The sequence below is a fragment of the Callithrix jacchus genome, chromosome 1, assembly GCF_049354715.1.
Source record: "Callithrix jacchus isolate 240 chromosome 1, calJac240_pri, whole genome shotgun sequence".
NCBI lineage: Eukaryota > Metazoa > Chordata > Mammalia > Primates > Cebidae > Callithrix > Callithrix jacchus.
Window position 1 is genome coordinate 28,337,677 of NC_133502.1, and position 19,338 is coordinate 28,357,014.

At 57.1% G+C, this 19,338-nt stretch overlaps 1 protein-coding gene across 7 annotated transcripts in view; it reads left to right on the forward strand.

The window, feature by feature from the left end:
- The first annotated feature begins 4,824 nt into the window (after window positions 1-4,824).
- Window positions 4,825-19,338, forward strand: part of MCF2L (MCF.2 cell line derived transforming sequence like) — a 219,336-nt gene continuing 204,822 nt past the window's right edge. For all 7 annotated transcript variants that reach the window (XM_078333543.1, XM_078333672.1, XM_078333836.1 and 4 more), the window contains exons 1-2: window positions 4,825-4,907; window positions 11,492-11,664. In XM_078333543.1, the coding sequence (XP_078189669.1) occupies window positions 11,569-11,664 (96 nt within the window). In that variant the 5' untranslated portion in view covers window positions 4,825-4,907; window positions 11,492-11,568. The remainder of the gene's footprint in view (window positions 4,908-11,491; window positions 11,665-19,338) is intronic.

The window sequence follows — 19,338 nt, forward strand, 5'->3', positions numbered from 1 at the left end:
TGGAATTCTATCCATGGGGGTTTTCCAGGCTCCTGAACACCACACAGGCAGGGGCTGCTTTTCCCGCGCAGCACACAGGCAGGGCTGGGAAGCACCTGCAGGTAAATGACCTGCAGCCTCCCTGGATTTTCTCTGAGATGCTTTCCTCTCCTCTTGGATTCTCAGCATCTTAATGTGGGCTCACCTTCACCTTTCCAGCTCCTCACCCTGAAGCCATCTTTCCTACAACCGTCTCTCCCTCTTGTAGCAGGAAAACAGATACTGCTGTGATTTTGCGGGGTGTGGGGACGAGGGGAGGGGCAGAGCAGGCTGGTCACAGGGGTGGCACTGGGGCCGGAAGGCCTAGCCCTGTTGAGTGACCCAAACTCGCTCCACCTCCCTTTGCTCTCCAGACAGAAGACACCAATCCAGAAAGCGAGATGCCCAGTGACCCTGCCCACTGTCTGGGGAGGAGGAGGCCTGGTCCTCCCAGCCTGCCAGAGCTTCCTGGGGAAGCCCGAGGGGAATGCAAGCTTGCCCTCCTTGCTGGCCCATCTGTCCTGTGCCACAGATCTTATTAACTGCAGATGCTAAGTCACTGGGGACCTTAGCAAATGTCATCAACCTCACAGGCCACCTGAGACCCCACAGCATTGGTGCTGCATGTGGACCTGAACGGGAGCATCTGTGTGCCTGGAGCAGTGAGAATGGAGGGAGGCGTGGGCCCAGGCGGGATCTGAGCTTCGGTGTGTTGAGGGGGGGCTCCTCCCGAGGCTGCTGGAGCCCTGAGGCAGAGCCGGATGGGCCTGTGCAGGAGCCAAGACCTCCGTGCCTTCGTTCTGGAGGCAGGCGTGAGGTAGGGGCAGTACCGCTGTCCTGTCTAGGCAGGGTTTGTGCAGATTTGGGGCTGGAGGAGGCCAGGGCAGCCCTGTCCTGCACCCTCCAGCTGCCCAGAACCCCAGAGGGACCAGGCCTGATTCTGCCCGCCGTGTGTCTGACACAGAAAGGCAGATTCCGAGACAAACCAGGGCAGCCGCAGGTTTACAAGGGGGCCTTGCGGTCTTTTCTAAGTGGGAGGACACGGCCGCCCCTTCCTTGGCTGTGTAAGGCGACCACAAAGGTGTTTCCCACCTAAGATACGGCCACTCTTCTTTCCCATGCAGACATCTTCGTGAGAGGGATGCTTCCACACAGTGTTTCATCTCCAGTGGTAAAGTTTCAAACACTAAGTGGAGAAACTGGGACCATTTGGAAGCAGATGAACCTTCCTAAACTGCTTATGGGACACAGTGACCACAAGGAGATGCCCTGGAAGGATTCCAGCCTTTGGGGTCCCGGGCACAGGTGCCACAGCTTCCCAGGTGCCTGCTCCTGAGCTTGCTGTAAGTGCCACACGGCTCTCATGGAATCCACAGCGGCAGCCGTACGCCCTGCTTCGTGTGCAGAGCCCAGACACACGTGCAGAGTCTGCAGGTGTGCTATACACAGCGTCCACCCAGCCTTCCCCACAGCCTCACCTCCTGTGGGATCCCCTCATTGGTAGGTAGTGGCACCCTGGCAGAAGTTCTCCCTGAGGTCTCTGCTCCTGCTGCCCTCGCAGGGAAACCCATTTGTGTCAGTGATCTGCCGGTGCCCCATTGGGCTTCTGTGGCTGTGGATGATGTCCTGGTGCCCCACTGGGCTTCCACAGCGGTGGGTGATCTCCCGGTGCCCCACTGGGCTTCCGCGGCTGTGGTGATGTCCCGGTGCCCCACTGGGCTTCCGCGGCTGTGGGTGATGTCCCGGTGCCCCACTGGGCTTCCGCGGCTGTGGGTGATGTCCCGGTGCCCCACTGGGCTTCCGCGGCTGTGGGTGATGTCCCGGTGCCCCACTGGGCTTCCGCGGCTGTGGGTGATGTCCCGGTGCCCCACTGGGCTTCCGCGGCTGTGGGTGATCTCCCGGTGCCCCACTAGGCTTCTGCGACTGTGAAAGCTGGTGCAGCACAAAGGGCTTGCCAGCCCTAACACGCCGGGCACCAAGGGCAGCCTGTGATGTGCTGCTCTGGGCCTTTGTCTTGGCTGAATTAATTTCCTCTTGAGTTGCTTCCACTTGAGAATTCACCCTCGCCTTTTCTGAAGACGCACAGATCTTGGGGTTTTGTCCTCTGTATTTTTGCTGCATTGGTTTACTGCGTGCCAAGGTGGAAAGCTTTCATGGGGAGAAGACGTTCTGGCTTCTTGTCTGTCCGTCAGTCCCCGAGGGCTGCGGGCCAGCCCCATTTCAGGGTATCAGGTGGAAATCCTTGCTTCCTGGCAAAGTATGTTCCAGCATGGTGCCCGCTGCCCATGAGCCTGTGGGTTTGAGCCTGCACCCTGCACAAATGTGTGAAGCCGGGTCGTGGCTGGCTAGGGTCACTGCCTGTGCTGTCAGCTTGCACCTCCTGCAGGAGATCCTCAGGGTGGGTTCCCATGAGCAGCCTCCTTTTGGACTTTTACTGCTCAATTAAATGATAGTTAACTCAGCCTGCCGGGCAGTCTGGCAGAATGTGTGATGTTATCAGAGGTCCTTGATGCCAGCATGAGAAATGGACCAACTAAGCAACCAAACCAGGTAAGAAACGCCCTGTGGGCCCACTGTGGCCTTTTTAACTGTGGCACCTTTGAGAAGGAAAGCCTGCTGCAGTCCGACTCGGCGAATGCATCGCTAGTGACAAGGCCTTCCTGTCCCTGCAGCTAATTATGTGAAAAACGTTACTGGGTTGAGGGAGTTCCCTTGGGTTTAATTTCCTGTCCTTCTCAAATCAACCCTCCTCCTTCCCGGAGCCTGGCCTCCCCTTTCCCGCCCCTGGTGGCAGGTTCTGCCCTTCCAGGACCCCTCTCTTGCCCCTGCACAGGAGCCCAGCCTCCCCTTTCCTGCCCCTGCTGGCAGGTTCTGCCCTTCCTGGACCCCTCTCCTGCCTCTGCACAGGTCTCTGCCGGGCTTCTCCACGCTGGGAGGGTCTCCCCAGTGGAGCCACTCCCTGCGGGTCCAGTGGGGACCAAGGTCTCAGCACAGTCACTGCTGCTGCTGCTGCTCCAGGGAGCAGGGGTCCAGTCCCTGAACATGTGGGCTTCCCTCAGGAGAAATTCTGCAGCCAGGCATGGTCCACGAACCCTCCTCCTGGACTCCGCCTGTCTGCAGCACACACCTGTCACCTGTCAGCGTTCTCACCTCACTGGGCCCGGAGTGGGGGGCTGCACTGTCCGATGCCTGCCTTGTTCATGGTTATCTCCCTCCTGCCAGACCTTTGTTTCCATTTCTTTCAAACAGGCTTCCTCTTTTACCCACTAAATGGAGCCATTTTAAACCCCCAACTGAAAGTGCAGAAGTCTGTATCTGGGTCCACATTTTTCATGCTTTCATCTGGGTCCACATTCTTCCTGCTTTCACCTTTTTCTGCCACTTCACGTCTGTTTGTTTGTTTTTGTTCTCAGTAAACTGTTTCCACTGAACCTCGAAGACACAATAATTGAATGGTGGGGTCTTTAATAGCTTTTTATTTTTTTTGAGACGGAGTTTCTCTGTTGTTACCCAGGCTGGAGTGCAATGGTGCAATCTCGGCTCACTGCAACCTCCGCCTCCTGGGTTCAGGCAATTCTCCTGCCTCAGCCTCCTGAGTAGCTGGGATTACAGGCACGCACCACCATGCCCAGCTAATTTTTTGTATTTTTAGTAGAGACGGTGTTTCACTATGTTGACCAGGATGGTCTTGATCTCTTGATCTCGTGATCCACCCGCCTCGGCCTCCCAAAGTGCTGGGATTATAGGCTTGAGCCACCGCGCCCGGCCTAGTCTTTTATCGCTTTTTTGCAAACAAGTGCTGCACCGTTAGGTACCAGAGGCCTCCCTGGCAGAGGCACAGCGTCCTGTGCTGTGAGCCACAGGCTCCTTACCCACTCCAGTACTGGGGAGGGAGGTGGGTTCTTGTACCTTTTTACCCTAAAAGAGACATGGGAAGCCCTAGCCCTTCTGATATATTTCGGGGCAGCCCTGATTTCCGCTGTTAACCTAGTTAACTGGTCTTCTGCTCTGCAGTACTGCTGGGAGCTCTGTGTGCACTAACCCGTGGACCCGAGGGTGCCCGGGGGCTAAGTACATTCTAGTTCGGCTGCACAGATGAGAACACAAGCCAGAGGGTTTTTGAGTGACTTATCTGATGTCACAGGCTGGTCAACTCAGCTGGGCCACACCCCAGTGGCCCCAGCTTTCTCCTGGGAAGCTGCCGGGAAGAGTCCAGCTAGGGCGATCCCAGATGGGTCCCTGCGGGGCTTCAGAGTGGACACAACTTCCCTGCCAGCCGGCTCAGATCCAGGGGGGCGGGGGGAACCCCACTTTACAGGTGAGCCCAAGGAAGGGGGGCCTGGGCCCCATAAGACCTCCAACCAGTTCCCTGGTCCAGCTCTCTCCCCATTGGGTGGAGCGAGGGTAACCCCAGGTGGCAGGAACTGCACCCCATAGCCACGACTCCGCCCAGCTGCGCCCCCGCTAACCATCGCGTCCCCCCACCTCCGGCGAACCCCCCCCACCCGCCAAATCTCGGGCACAAGGGGGAGGGGAGGGAAGAGAGGGGAAGGTGAAGAGAGCAAAGGGTGGGGAGAGGGGAGGGGTGCGGAGAGGGGGTGGGGGGAGGCTCTTCCCACGGCCCCGCCTCGCCGCCCTTCCCCCGCCGCTCTCGGCTCTGCCCCCTCCCCGCCCCGACCCCGCCTCCAGGCCCATCTCCGCCCCTCCCCCTCCCCCTCCCCCTCTGCCCTCCAGCCCTCCCCGCTCGGCGCCCCGCCCAGCCCCTCCCCTTCACCCTCCCCGCCCAGTGTCCGCGCGGCGCGGGGAGGAGGAGTCAGGACGCGCGGACACCTGCGGGACGCGGGGCGCGGAGCTCGGCGGTCGCGGGAGGGCAGCACCACGGGCGGCAGGTGCGCGCGGAGCGGGGAGGGGCGCGGGGGGCGGGGAGGGGTCTCGGGGCGCCGGGAGGGGGCTCGGTGGGCGCTGCCGGAGGAGGAGGAGGGTCGGGCGGGGCGGAGTCGTCTCCCCCGGGTCCCTCAGCCCGGCTGGGGACAGACGCTGGGACCAGGCTCGCGGTCAGGGCGGCCTGGGATCGGCCCCCGCGGCTCCTGCTCAGGGTCCTGCTCTGGGGAACTTCGAGGCCTCCGGTCTGGGGGGCTCGGAATGGGAGTGGAGGAGCCCCCGCGAGCATCCAGGCGTCCAGGCTCCCTCCGCATTGTCACGGGGCTCCTGTCACACCCGGCAGGTGTCACCCCCGGGACGGGCTTCTCCCGATGTTCCCGTGGGCACCTCCTAGGGCCACCCCGGGAGCTCTGCCCACTCCTTCCTGCCAGGGCGCTGGGGACCAGGGTCGGGGTGGCTTCTAGGGCTGGAGGGGAGGGAACCTGGGGTCGTCCGCACCTGCATCTTTCATCTGCCTGTCCCAGGCGGAGGGCAGGAAGGCGCACCGCGGGCTGGGCCGGCCTCTCCCAGGAGCTCCCAGGAGCTCCTTTCCACCTGCCGTGCTTGCTGTGGGCCCTCTGTGGCTCTTCCCCAGCTGCGGGCCCCCGGCCTGGCTTCAGACCCTTGTATAGGATTCTGCCGGAGGGCTGGGCTCGAGAGGACTCCAGAGCCCAGGCAGGCTCATCCCAGGAAACTCCCGCCCGACAGATCCGGGACCCTGAAGGGGTTAAGGTGGCTCAGGGCTGTCCAGGCAGGATGTGCCGCGAGGCATGGCCGTGGGAGGCCCCAGGATGTGTGGCCACGGGGACCGCAGGGCTGGCCACACCAATACAAGTGCGGTCCCCAGGGCTGCTGGCGGGAGTGTCATGCGGTCGGTCCCTGGCAGGCAGTAGACCCCCATGGCCAGGTGGGTACTGGGTGCTGGGGCTGAGGAGGAGCCTCTAGCCCTGGGGAGGCTCCTGACCTGCAAACTGTGTAGGGCAAGGGTTGCAGGCTGGTCATGAGAACTGAGTACACACCCAGGCTTTGCCTGAGTTCTGCAGCCTCTGTGGGTAGCTGGGGGGACAGGACCCCCAGAGCCTGCAGGGTTCTCAGTCCTGGGGGGGTGGTGAGGACTCTGGGGTGAGCTGGCAGTGAGGCAGGCAGGAGAAGGGGGTTTTAAGGATCCCCCGGGACCCTCCTTCAGCCCCTCCCCATCCTGTGGGGCTGGCCCCACCCTCCCAGGTCTGGGCTCACAGACCCGGGACCCAGATGTCTCCCACACTGGGTTTCCCCAAGAACCCCCCACAGTCTGTGAAATGAGGGAGGCACCTCCCCTGGGAGCCACAGAGTTGCTGTGAAACCCGAGATCATGGGAAACTGCTGGAACTCGTGAAAGGTCTGCCACAGTAGAAGGTGGGCTCCCCGCCATGTCTGTGCTGACTTCAGGGCCTGCAGGCACAGCCAGGTACAGAGGGGATGGGGCACAGTCATCAGACTCGCCAAGGTGATAGGATTTGCTGCAAGATAAAGGGGCCACGTGCGGCTTCACATCCGTCCTTCTCTGGAGTTCACGTCTCTCCACTGCCCCCCCAGGCCCCCTACTGAGGTTTCCCTTTAACTGGTCCCTAACTGGCTGGTCCCAGTCTGCTCTGCCTTGGAGATGCACCCTTGCTCACATTGAGGACCCCAGGGAAGACTTTGACTGAATGTTTGTCTTGGAAAGGCAGCCTCTTGCTGGCTGAAGGTCCCTTCAGAGGAGAGGCCCCTGCCTTTCCGGCTGTGTAATTTGCATTTGTAACGTGGTGGGAGGAGGTGGGATTGACAGTGGACACGGAGGAGATGAGTGGTGTAGGCTGGCTGAGAACGCCACCGGTTGGCAGCCTTGGTCACCAGGAGCTGATCTGGGATCATTTTGGGAGGCTCCTGGAGCAGCCATGGTTAGCACTTTGGCTGTAAAGACAGAGTTACCAGGTTCTGTGTGCCCCCAGCTTTCTGTCCGGCCCACCCGCCTCACTGTGCACTGGCTCCCAAGGATGCCATGAGACTCTCATGTGGCAGGTGCCTGGCTCTGGGCTGAATCTTGGTGACAGGAGCCCCTCCCCTAGCATCACACTGCAGGTTCCTGGACCCCACCACAGCCCTTCCCACCTCACAGGGGGGACAGGGGCCTGCGTCTTCTGCATGTACCGGTGGTGTTTCTAGACTTGAGTCACCAATGGATTCCTGCAGAGGGTCCTTCAGGGGACAGGAGGGCACTGGTCAGGGGCCACACAGGCCAAGAGACCCCCCTGAGAGGAGGCTGGGCCGGCGGAGCACAGGCACCAGTTCAGAGTGCAGGCGGCAGTCTTTAGTGCATAGCCAGCTGGAAGGCGGCAGAGTGGCGCTTTAGGAATTTCAAGTCCTCTGCAGATGGCTTGGTGGCCTCTGACTCATGTGGCCTGTTCATGGCCACCCCCCTTTGGGAAAGCTCCATCATGAGGGTCGCTCCTGGCTTCCTAAAGTGAACCTCTCTGAGCTTCCAGCCCATGGTAGGATACGGAGCGCTGTTTGGCCACCGAGAATCTCTTGGACATCTGTGAGGGCCGCCATCGTGAGCATGTGGTCAGGAGCCCAGCCTGAGCCGGACTCAGTGGAGCATCGGGGCTGCCTTCAGCCGGCTCTGCGGGGTTCACAGGAAGCCCCACTCCGCCTCCCCAGCCATGCCCGGGGTCTCCTCAGAGACCTGAAGGATCGTCCCCATGGGGTTCCACGGCAGGGATAGTGGTGGCTCAGCAGCCATTGGAACCAGAGCTGGGAAGCTGTGGGATGCCCCAGATGGAAGTCAGGACGTAACTCACTGTTGGGGTCATGTGGCCCCAGCTGCTGAGAAAGTGAAGAGTGTTACTGAAATTTCATCGTGGTGGAAATCAAAGCAAACTGGTAAGAACGTGATGATGTGGGGACAGAGCGGGTCACCAGGCTTCTTCACAGTCTCCGTCTTCACAGCCTCCGTCTTCACTTTTCTGTTTTGTCATTCATTAGAGAAATGCAGAAAGAAGGCATGACCCACTCCTATGGGGACAGCCCTGCTTCTGGGTCCAGGTGGGTGGACTTGAGTGAGGTGGAGACAGGGCAGGTGGAGCCCCTGACTGGCAGTGGGGACTGGGGTGAGGGCTGAAGTCAGGGGTGTCAGCCGGCACCCGCTTTGTGCTGAGGCCCAGCTGGCCTCTCGCCCTGCAGCAGCAGAGAGAGCCCTGGAGGTGCCCTATGGCCTGCCCAGCTCCAGCCCCAGCCTCGGGCCACAGCTCTTCAGCCTTCACTCTAGGGGAGCTCTCCCAGCTCCACCTGGCCTAGGGCCGCCGCCCCCACCTCTACTCCACATTATTAATACTGGCGATGTGCAGTTGTTGACCCAGTGTCATGAGTGGAAGCCGTGTGGCAGCAGCGGGGATCTTTAGTGCCCAGTGCCCAGGATGGGGGACGGGTCATGCTGTGTGACCACAAGCTCACTGCTTCCCCGGCGCACGTGGCTGACGTCTGCCACGAGGACCCAGCAAACGAGTTCCGAATCCGCATTGACTTGGGTCTTCCGTGCCGCTGGGCCGAGTTATAGCCGCCCGTGACCACGTCCACATCTGTCGACAGATTTAATTCTCTGTGTGCGCACAAGGCGCCTTGCTCAGCCCGGGCTGACAAAGTCCAGGGGACCTGGGCCTCTGGTCCAGCCTTGGGCCTCTTGGGGCCTTGCTCAGGGAAAAGCAGAAACTCCCAGGGCAGCGGCACCTGTTCCATGCCCTGTGCTCAGGCCGGTCTTGAGTTTTGAGAAGAACAGATGTGAACGGCACCGCGTGGGCCTGATGTTTGGCTTCGTCATCTGTCCTCTCAGGGCAGGGAAGTCTGTGTCCTTACCTCTCAGGAAAACCTACTGCTGGAGAAACAGCAGTTTCCAGACTCTACGTGGTTTGGGGCTAACGCCAATGTCCTTCGCCACATGAGAGCTGTTGTCTGAGGCAGCTGGAAGAGGGAGATCCTAGAGGAAGGAAGAACCTGCAAGCAGGGGCCACACCTGCCCCAAGACCCCGGCCCCAGGTGCCGACCTGCTCCTGCTGCCCAAGAGGACGGCCTGGACCTGCCCTGAGAAGGGAGGGGTGGCTGCACCCTTTCTCCACCACGTCAGTGTGAAGGGCTGAGTGTTCTGCCTGCAGCCTTCACTGGGTGAAAGCAAAGGTCCCTCACCTGGGTCTTTCCCACCGTTTCTTGAGATGGAGTGGATGTGAACCCTATAGAGTCTTGTCTCATAGTGGAGAGAACAGCACAACAGCCTCTTGGGCTGGTTTCAGGATGGGGAGGACGTGCGCCTCACACACCTGAGATGCTAATACTCTCCTCGTTGCGGAGAGAAACAGCAGGAAAAGGCTCTTGGGCTGGTTTCAGGATGGGGAGGACGTGGACATCGTGCACCTGGTGTCCGCAGAGCCTAGCTTGGGGACGCTATTGCAGCCGGGGGATAAACACGATGCACACACCTGGCCTTTCTTTTTTCCCTTTTGGAGGTTTAAGATCACGATTCACCTGCTCGTGTTTGAACTTCTCTGAGAAGAATTTGGAAGAAAAAAGGACAAAATAGCATTTACCAGGGACATTTTTATTCCTACTTTTTAATCATCAAAATGAGATGTAAGCAATCTGAAAATAAGTCTTTAGATCTGTGCCTGCTGTCCTCATGTCTGTGCCCATCCCAGACCTTTCTGCAGAGATGAAGAAGGTGCCAGGACAAGGTGGCGAGCACAGGCAGGTCCCAGTACCGGCCAGTGAGGGTGGGTGTGAGACACACAGGCAGCCTCGTGCTGGGCTCTGCGAGTCAGTCGAGAACATGCCACACGTGAGCAAAAGACACACATGAGAAGCCACACGGGAGCCGGGGACGTGTAACAGGTTCTGAACAGTAGCAGCAAAGGGATGAGTTGAGCACTAGGGATGTGTGTGTAGGGTGGTCGGAGGCCCGTGCCCTGATGAGCACTGAGGGGGGAGTGTATTTGTGGGGTGGGAGTTGGGGCCCTCAGAGGTTGTGTGTTTGGGGAAGAGGCGGGGTGAAGAAGTGCAACCTCTCCGGTGAGGGGCGTGGGTGTGGCCCCGGTGTCTCCTGAGTGTTTCATATCACCCTGTCCTGGGCAGGCTTCTTCGTCCTTAAAGGGTCCACGTGGTGGGACAGTGGTGCTCGTGGCAGGCCTGCTCTCCAGGGCCGGGCATTGCTGTTTGCAGGCCTCCCTGGGGACTGACAGCAGCAGCCTGTGGGGTGCTCTGTGCACCTGCATGTCTGACCTGAGGGATGGGGATGGGGATGGGGTTTAGCTAAAGACAATGACGAGGGGGAGGTGCCCCAGCAGGGGCTTCTGAGCAGCTGGAGCAGGGATTTCAGGTCTGAGGGAGGCAGGTGGCCCCTTCCCAGGAGGATGCTGGGGCAGGAGGGATTTCCCAGGGGCGGCACCGAGGCCCAGGCAGCAGCAGAAAGGGGCCACAGGATGCAGCGTGAAGAGTGGCCTGGACAGCGACATCCCTGCTGGAGCCACCAATACCTTTTTTTTTTTTAATTAATTATTATTATTATTATTTTTTGAGACAGAGTTTCACTCTTCTTGCCCAGGCTGGAGTGCAGTGGTGCAATCTCAGCTCACTGCAACCCCTGCCTCCCAGGTTTAAGCAATTCTCATGCCTCAGCCTCCTGAATAGCTGGTATTACAGGTGCGTGCTACCATGCCTGGCTAATTTTTGTATTTTTTAGTAGAGACGGAGTTTCACCATGTTGACCAGGCTGGTCTTGAACTCCTGACCTCAGGTGATCCACCTGCCTCGGCCTCCCAAAGTGCTGGGATTACAGGCGAGAGCCACAATACGGTTTATTTAAGCATCACTGCCATCTTTATTCCTAGGGATGGGGTCCTGCCGGTGTGGCGGGAAGTAGTCATGAGCCATAAATGTTCTGATGGCGGCAGGGATAGGCGCCGCGTCACTGCCTTCGAGGGGAAGGGCTGCCAGAGGCTTCGGTTTGAAATGCAGCTACTAGTTTTCTCTTTACATTTCAGGTTCTTCCCAAAAACTTCGTGTAGGTTTCTTTGCCAAATTTCCAGTGAGGAATTATGCTCTAAAGTTTCTGGAGCCTGGAGGATATTCTGTGCTTAGGGAATTTAGACATGTTTTGGGTAGTCTGAGTAAGCACTCAGCACTGACTTTGAAGGGTTACCAGCTCCATGAATTCGAGGCTGCAACCTGGAGAACTAGGGGCTTCTGTGTCCTTGAAACAGGAGTGTGCATGTCAAGGGGAAAACCTCGTTTGTTTTTTTCTTCGGCAGAAGAAGTCAACAATGTTTTCTCATGCGACTCTTTGTGTCAGTTACAGTTACGGAAGAAGGTTTCTTGTTTCAGTGAACACTAACGAGGTGGACATTCGCTGGAGAAGAAAGAAGTTCATTTCTAACGTACTGTCTCCACGGCGGCGTAGACCCCACTGGAGGCTGTAACTAGTTACTTCGGGTTTGTTCCGAGAATCTGCAGCATGACCTCACTGTCCTTTTAAAATCTTTCTGCCCTGCAGCCTCATGTTTGACTGCTGGAGATTTATCCTGTGCAACAGACCTGGAAGCAACAATTATTCTTCCCCACAACGGCCCAATGAGGCCAAAAAGGAGGAAACGGATCACCAGATCGACGTGTCTGACGTCATCAGGCTTGTTCAAGACACACAGGAGGCGCCGGCGACGGCCGCAGGTAGGTGCCTGGTGCTGCGGCCTCTCACTGCTGATGGGGCCTGCGCCGTCCTTTGCTATTCTGTTTCTTTTAGAGATTGATATGGTTTAGATCCTGGGGACACGTGACCCCCCAGGTGTCAGGTTGTGGGAGGGCTGAGAATGGGTTCACGTGGCTTTTATCTGCCCAGGTCCAAATTGGGAAGACTTGTCTCAAGGTGTGTGGTCTCTTATCTAACTTGGCATCAGTTGTCTAAGTGGGTATTTTAAACTAGTTTGGCTCCAGTTAGAGATCTTGAGAAATGTTTCTTTGGGTCCCAAATAAAGCCCAGTATACCTGAAGGGGACGATTTATAGGCTTTGCTTCATTCTTTAGAAACAAAACAGCTATTGTTTGAATTTGCATGTGGTCATATAAACATGGCAAAGCTTCAGCTGGTCGTCAGACCAGTGCCCCCAGCAAGACATCTGGAATTGGCTGCACCCCGAGGTGAGAGCCGGGCAGACCTGGGGTGTGAGTCGCCTCCCCGAGCTCAGCCTGACCTCCCGATCCAGGCCAGGCAATGCTTCCCTCTCCAGCCTCTGCCCGTCTGAAAGTTCTGCATGTATTTTCAGACCTGAGCATGGGGCTGAGTTCTCTTAGTTTTGCCTGCATTTAATTATGTGTTGCCATTTCTTCCCAAACTGATTCCAAAAGCCACGTTTTCACTGGACAAAGCCAGTATGGGCACTCACCACTGAGGGCAGGCGTGGATTTGGTAGCCAAGTGCTGGCCTGGCACTGCAAAACCCATCCATTGCTGGGTAGGACGTGTAGGCTGGCCTGGCACCGCAAAATCCATCCTGTGCTGGGTAGGACGTGTAGGCTCGCCCGGCACCGCAAAACCCATCCTGTGCTGGGTAGGACGTGTAGGCTCGCCCGGCACCGCAAAACCCATCCTGTGCTGGGTAGGACGTGTAGGCTCGCCCGGCACCGCAAAACCCATCCTGTGCTGGGTAGGACGTGTAGGCTGGCCCGGCACCGCAAACCCATCCTGAGCTGGGTAGGACGTGTAGGCTGGCCCGGCACCGCAAACCCATCCTGAGCTGGGTAGGACGTGTAGGCTGGCCCGGCACCGCAAACCCATCCTGAGCTGGGTAGGACGTGTAGGCTGGCCCGGCACCGCAAACCCATCCTGAGCTGGGTAGGATGTGTAGGCTGGCCCGGCACCGCAAACCCATCCTGTGCTGGGTTGGACGTGTAGGCTGGCCCGGCACCGCAAACCCATCCTGAGCTGGGTAGGACGTGTAGGCTGGCCTGGCACCGCAAACCCATCCTGTGCTGGGTAGGACGTGTAGGCTGGCCTGGCACCGCAAAACCATCCTGTGCTGGGTAGGACGTGTAGGCTGGCCTGGCACCGCAAACCCATCCTGTGCTGGGTAGGACGTAGGCTCGCCTGGCATTGCAAACCCTGCAAACCCATCCTGTGCTGGGTAGGATGTGCAGGCTTCTAGCACCAGTGGGGTGGCTGCTGAGCTGGGAAGGGATTTGGGTAATTCTGCTGCCTGCTCTAAATCAGGTGTTTTTCTGAACCTTATCCTAAGCTGGCATTCTCACCGATTGGTATGGAAGCTTACTGGGTCAAGGCATCATTCTGAGACCTTGGTGTTCTGAGTCCACCCTGTTCTCATCCCACAGCTGCTGCCCTGAGGGCTGGTACTGGGGAGTCCGTCTGTTCCGTGTCTGCAGGTGAGACCCACCCTGGCCCGTCTTCAGCTCAGCTCTGTATGTCTGCTGCTGTAGGAAGACTCCACCTGGTGACTCCGGTGTCTGTGGCTCCCTGGCCCCGCCGTTCTGGGCCATGACTTCTGTAGACTCATGCACCTGGAAATGCAGGCTGCTCGGTCAGAGTTGGCTGACCGGGGGCTTATATCTCGGTGTGATCACCCAGCCGGGTCTGTACTTAGTTTTGTGGGATTGAGAATTTGATTTCCATCACTTCCCTTGTCAGTGTCTGTTGCGAATGAGAGGCTGAACCTCCTGGGACCTCTCCCGGGTTGAGAACCAGGTGTCCTCATTATTCCCTGGCACACCGCCTGCTTCTCTGCAATGCACACACCCAAGAAACCCTTGAGCAAGGAGGCAGCTGCTTCCTACAAGAGCGAAGCAGGAGGGCTGGCAGGACCGTGGCGCACACGGCTTAGCTGTCGCGCTGGGGGCTTCAGAGGGGGTGGGAGTGAGGGGCTGCTCGTGCTTGCAGACATCTGGCTGCCCGACCTCTGCGACTGGAAGGTCATCAAGTCTTCCCACGCTCAGTGTGGCTGTGAATTAACTGCCCGTGGCTGCTCGGAATCTGGCCATGGTTGGCACTGGTGCCTTTCCCTGAGCACCTGAGCCTCGCATGGACCAGCTGTGGGGGCTGAGGGAGCTGGCTGCAGTTAGGAGCTGGCTAGGGTTAGTTTTAGGATTAGAGGTTAGCGATAGAGGTTAGGGTTAGGATTAGGGTTAGAGGTTAGGGTTAAGGTTAGAGGTTAGGGTTAGGGTTCAGGGGTAGGGGTAGGGGTAAGTGTTAGGGGTCGGGTTAGGGGTAGGGGTAGGTTTTGGGTTAGGGTAGCTTTCGGATTATGGTCAGGGAGCCCTCACAACTGACCTAAGTGCTCTGATGTTTCTCAATGTACCAAGCTCTGCCGGGCTCAGGAGGGCCTCGGGGTCGATCACTGGCTGTGAAGCAGGTCCTGGCCCCATGCTCCGGCTTTTCCTCTTTCCCCTATTGTCCCCAAAAGCTTCAGTGGTTGAGAAGCCTCTGCACCATCGTGGCCAGCAGTGGCAGCAGCCAGGCCGCTGCGGTGAGGAGCCCGGATGTGTGGCTGGTCAGAGCACCCCCACTCTGCATGCCATGGCTCTTAGCAATGTCACATCTGACCTCTTCCTATCCAAACTCACAAACCTCTCTGATCCCTGAGTCCTTGAGGCCCAGGGCTGGCTTTACCAAGAAAGCTCTTTAGGCAGCTTCCCTCCACCCTGGCTCCAGGGGACTGGAAGGTAATCGGCTTAGGGTTCTGAGCCGGGAAGCCCTTCTGGCCGTCCTGGCCTCGTCTGCTCTGTGGAAACAGAAGCACTGTGTGGACTGTGGCCTGCGGGGAAGCACACCGGCTCTGGGCCCTGCCTGCACCACACCTGCTCTGTCTCCAGGTCACCTGGGGGCCTTGGCAATGTCCTAGCCCAGCTGGCTGGACACCCTCGTTGGTGATCAAACCTGTTTGTTTCAGGACAATTTTGAAATCAGTAATAGGATTTTTTTATTGTTGTAAAATAGACAACCCCATGAAATTTACCATTCTAACTACTTTTAAGTGTACTGTCTCCTGGTATTAAAGTCACCACCTTCCGTCTTCAGAACTTTCTCATCTTCTCTGAAACTGTCCCCATTAGACACCCATTCCCATTCCCCTGCCCCCAGCCCGACACCCACCATCTCTCTTTCTCTGTGAGACTGACTACTCCAGGGACCTCATGTAATCGGAGGCTCTTACCTCAGCACAACATTCTCGAGGTTCATGTGTGTTGCAGCGTGTGACACAGTTTCCTTCCCTTTCATGGCTGAGTAATATTCCATGGTGTGTTTATTCATTCATTTATCATTGGACGCCTGTTTCACAGCTGCCTCTGCTATCGTGAATAACACTCCTGTGAACATGGTGTGCAAACACCTGTTCAGGCCCCTGTTTTCAGGCCCCAGGGCTGCCTCCTCAGGAGTGGAATTGCGGGATCATACGAGTATTTGTTTTGAAGCCATGATAGAGGGTGATTCCCCCTGTTCTATCTTTGTTTTCCTGCTGGACAATGGACTGAGTCCCATCCAACTTCTACATTCCCACTCAACAGACACGTGTCTTCGAGAAGGTCACAGGAGGCCTGGGCCGTGCTGGGGAAACACTGAGGAGCTTCTTTCCAGCTCGTTGTGGGCGGTCTGTAGCTGCTCTGTTTGCTCTTGCCTTCCTTCACGCTTCCCCATTTCGGCATGCTGCCCTGACAGTTCCACCACGTGGTTCCAGTGACTTTGCCATTCACCGTTTCACAGTCAGCTGTGGGGGGACCTCTAATCTGGGGACACTCTGCAGACAGGCCTCCTCAGGGCACTCCGCTGAAGGTCAGCTCTCACAGCTCTGCCGCAGGAGAGAATAGCTGAGTCCCGGCGACTGCAGCCTTTGCAGGGGCTGCAGTTGTGCGTTGGTGACTCTGGCGGGGGACCATGATCGGGGAAGGTGTGGCTGCAGTCAGCTCCCTGTGGCTTCGGAGCTCACCCTCTGCAGGATCAGTCTTGTTGAGAAATGCACATGCCCACAGGAACATACATGCACACGTGCTTCTGTACACACATGCACACAGAGTGCATTTATTACATCATACACACATGCACACATGCTTCTATTCACACATGCTTATGTACACATACTCATGTACACACGCATGGTGCATTTGTTAAATACACATACACACATGCTCATGTACACACATGCACACATGGTGCATTTGTGAAATACACACATGCACACATGTTCACGTACACACATGCACACATGGTGCATTTGTTATATACACACATCCACACATGCTCATGCACACATACACGGTGCATTTGTTATATACATACATGCACACATGCTCATGCACACACATGCACACATGCTCATGCACACACATGCACATGCGGTGTATGGGGTGCATGTGGAACTTGCCTGGCTCTCTTCTCCCTGGCAGTGCTTTTGTGTCAAAACCCCAGTGCCCGCTCCACCATGAGCGCATGGCCTTGCTGTTCAGCAGTGCATGATGCGGCTGGCTCTGGTGAGTCAGGCAAGAGCAGAGGCCGGGGGGGAACCTGTTGTTCAGCCTCTGTGGAAGGACCTCTGTCATCTTAGAATTGAGGTTGAGAGAGGAAGAGGCTGTGCACACAACATCCTTATACAGCAGAGGTGAGCCCCGCCACGGCACAGGCCAGCACCTCCAGCTTTAAGGTGGCTCGCAGGGCCTCCTGTTAGAAACTCCCTCTGTCCCGACTGGCCAGTGGTGTCTTTAAAGGTGCCAGTGATTTTTTCCCAGCAAAACTTTGAGCCTCACACTGTTCAGGTGCAGGGCAAAGCTCTGTGGATGAAAGAAGGAGGGGGAGACCATCCGTGATTTGGCTTCAAGTGAAAGGAGAGCAGCACAGAAACAGACACCTTCGCCACCTTGGGTGGAGCCGTGATGTGGCTGTTTTATGCCAGAAGTCTTGCTGTACAGATGATGTCATGGCTGGACCTAACGCTTCAGTGCTTTATGGTAGAGATTGCACTGCGTTCTGAGGAGGGACCTCATCTCCACCTGGGGCAGGCAGGAGGGCTGGGAAGGACCAAGACTTGCCCCAGCCCTGAGAAGTGAGGGGGTTGTGGCATTCAGATATGAGTCTCACAGAGGGGTTTGCAGAAGCACTTAGCTGGAGCTGAAAGTGTGCTTTGGGAAAGGTGAAAATGACCACAGGAAGCAGATGCTTGGAAGGAAATCGGCTTTTTGGCCATCTGCTGTGTTTCTGGCAGGAGGGGATCATGGCTTGGTGGAGGATGGCTGAGTCCTGGTGACTGTGGCCTTTGCAGGGGCTGTAGCTGTGCATTTGCGAATCTGATGGGGGAAGATGCGTTTTCTCAGGCTCTTTCTGTGGCTGGCTCTGGCTGTTGTATGCTGACGACGGGGACGGAAGGCGTGTTCTTTAATAATTTGGTAGACTCTGGACTTGAAACTCCTCGGTTCTTCATGCAGTTCTCAAAGCTCATGATTTTCTTGGGAGATTCACTGCTTTTTCCCTGCATGCCGTTTAGCATTGCAGAAAACAGCTCTGAGAAGAGGCGATCTCAGCAGCACGCCGCGTGAGGAACCATGGGCATGGGAGAAGGAACTCCCCACCGCTCCACCTCACATCTTTCCTTTGTGGCCTGTGGGTCCAGATGAGACAGCCTCCGAAGATGAACGTGTCATCTGTGGGAAGCACACTTGCAGCATGTCTCCTTTTCAGCCTTCCTGACTCCTCGGCGTCTTTGTTCCTTGGACTTTGTGTATCACTCAGGAAGCTGGCAGAAATTCCTAGTGTTTTTGAGGGAATGTTTTCTGTGCATAGGAACTCTCAGACATTTGGGGACGAGTTGTGTTACTGGTTAACATTGGAAGCATGGCTGGTAGCTGCCCATGCCCGCTGCCAAGGGTGTGGGCAGCTCCCCAAGGCCAGGTGAGAGGCTGGCATGGGGGCACCTGTGCCTGGAGTGGACCACCGCCCCAGCTTTCACAGGGGCCTGCTGGTCTCCCCAGCACCCTCCGATTCTAGTGTGCCTAAATCGACTGTTCTGAAAGGAATTGGCTGGACTATTTTTCATCTTTTAATTAAAGTGAATGTGACCTATTACCTGAAACACAAGAGCTGCTCCGAGCTGCTGGAGAGACTCCTCGGGCAAGTGGGAGGTGTCTGGAGACAGCAGGCAGTTCCTCCCCCGAGAGCCGCTTCTCCGAGCCAGAGCCGCTGCTGCATGCCCCAGAGCACACGTGATTCTGTGAGTGCTTCATCAGAAAGTTAGGGGTTTTGTGCCTAACTGCGTGCTCTGTAATACCTGCTCTATGATTAAAGTCAGATTTCTCCTCTGAAGCAAGTGTGTTTGACATTACAGAATCAGAGGTGAGCATCACCAGTCACCAGCGCACCAGACACGAACGCCATGCTCATATTTATCCACGCGGCTCTCGGCTTTGCTGAGGGGATCATCTGGGTAGGGGGCTTCACTTGGTTTGAATTGTTCCCACTGCAAAGAAATTCTCTGCTTCCCAGTTGCCTGGACCACTCTGGGTTAGGATTCTGCCCCTCTGTCCAAGGCCGCCAAAAACACTGCCTGTTCCTGAGGGAGCCCTGTCGCCAGCCTCTCCCTGGGATGTCTAATCCCTGGCTTGCAATTCCAGCAGAGGTCTCAGGGTCTCATCCACAGCGAACTGGGGTCCTGCCAGGTCCTCAGGAGGCACTCGGCATCGTGATATGTCCTTCACCTCTGTGTCCACAGACCCGCCTCCCTGCCCAGCTTGGGTTGAAGCCGGGTAAAGTGTTGATCCCATGGGCTGTCTGCAGGGGTTTGGGACAGGCCTGGCCATTCACCCAGGGTTCTGTGCAGATGTCTTCCTCTTCCATGTGCCACGTCAGGAGCGCACTTGGGAAGTCCTGCTCTCGGGCAGACGGCAGCAGTCAACGCATCTGTCCAGTTGAATGGCAGGTAGTGCTCAGTAGCATTTGGGGTAGTTTCTAGTAACCAAGGGGATGAATCCCTTGGAAGGATCTGATGGAAAGAAGAAATAAAAAGGGTTTTTTTTGAGGTGGAGTCTTGCCCTGTCACCCAGGTTGGATGGAGTGCAGGGGCGCACTCAGTTCACTGCAGCCTCTGCCTCCCAGGTTCCAGCGATTCTCCTGCCTCAGCCTCCCGAGTAGCTGGAATTACAGGCGCCCACCACCACACCCAGCTAATTTTTGTAGTTTGAGTAGAGATGGGGTTTCACCATGTTGGCCAGGCTGGTCTTGAACTGCTGACCTCAAGTGATCCACCCACCTTGGCTTCCCAAAGTGCAGGGATCACAGACGTGAGGCACCACGCCTGGTCAAGAAATGAAAAGATTTTACTACCTGAACCTTAGAACTGTACGTGGGAAATCACCA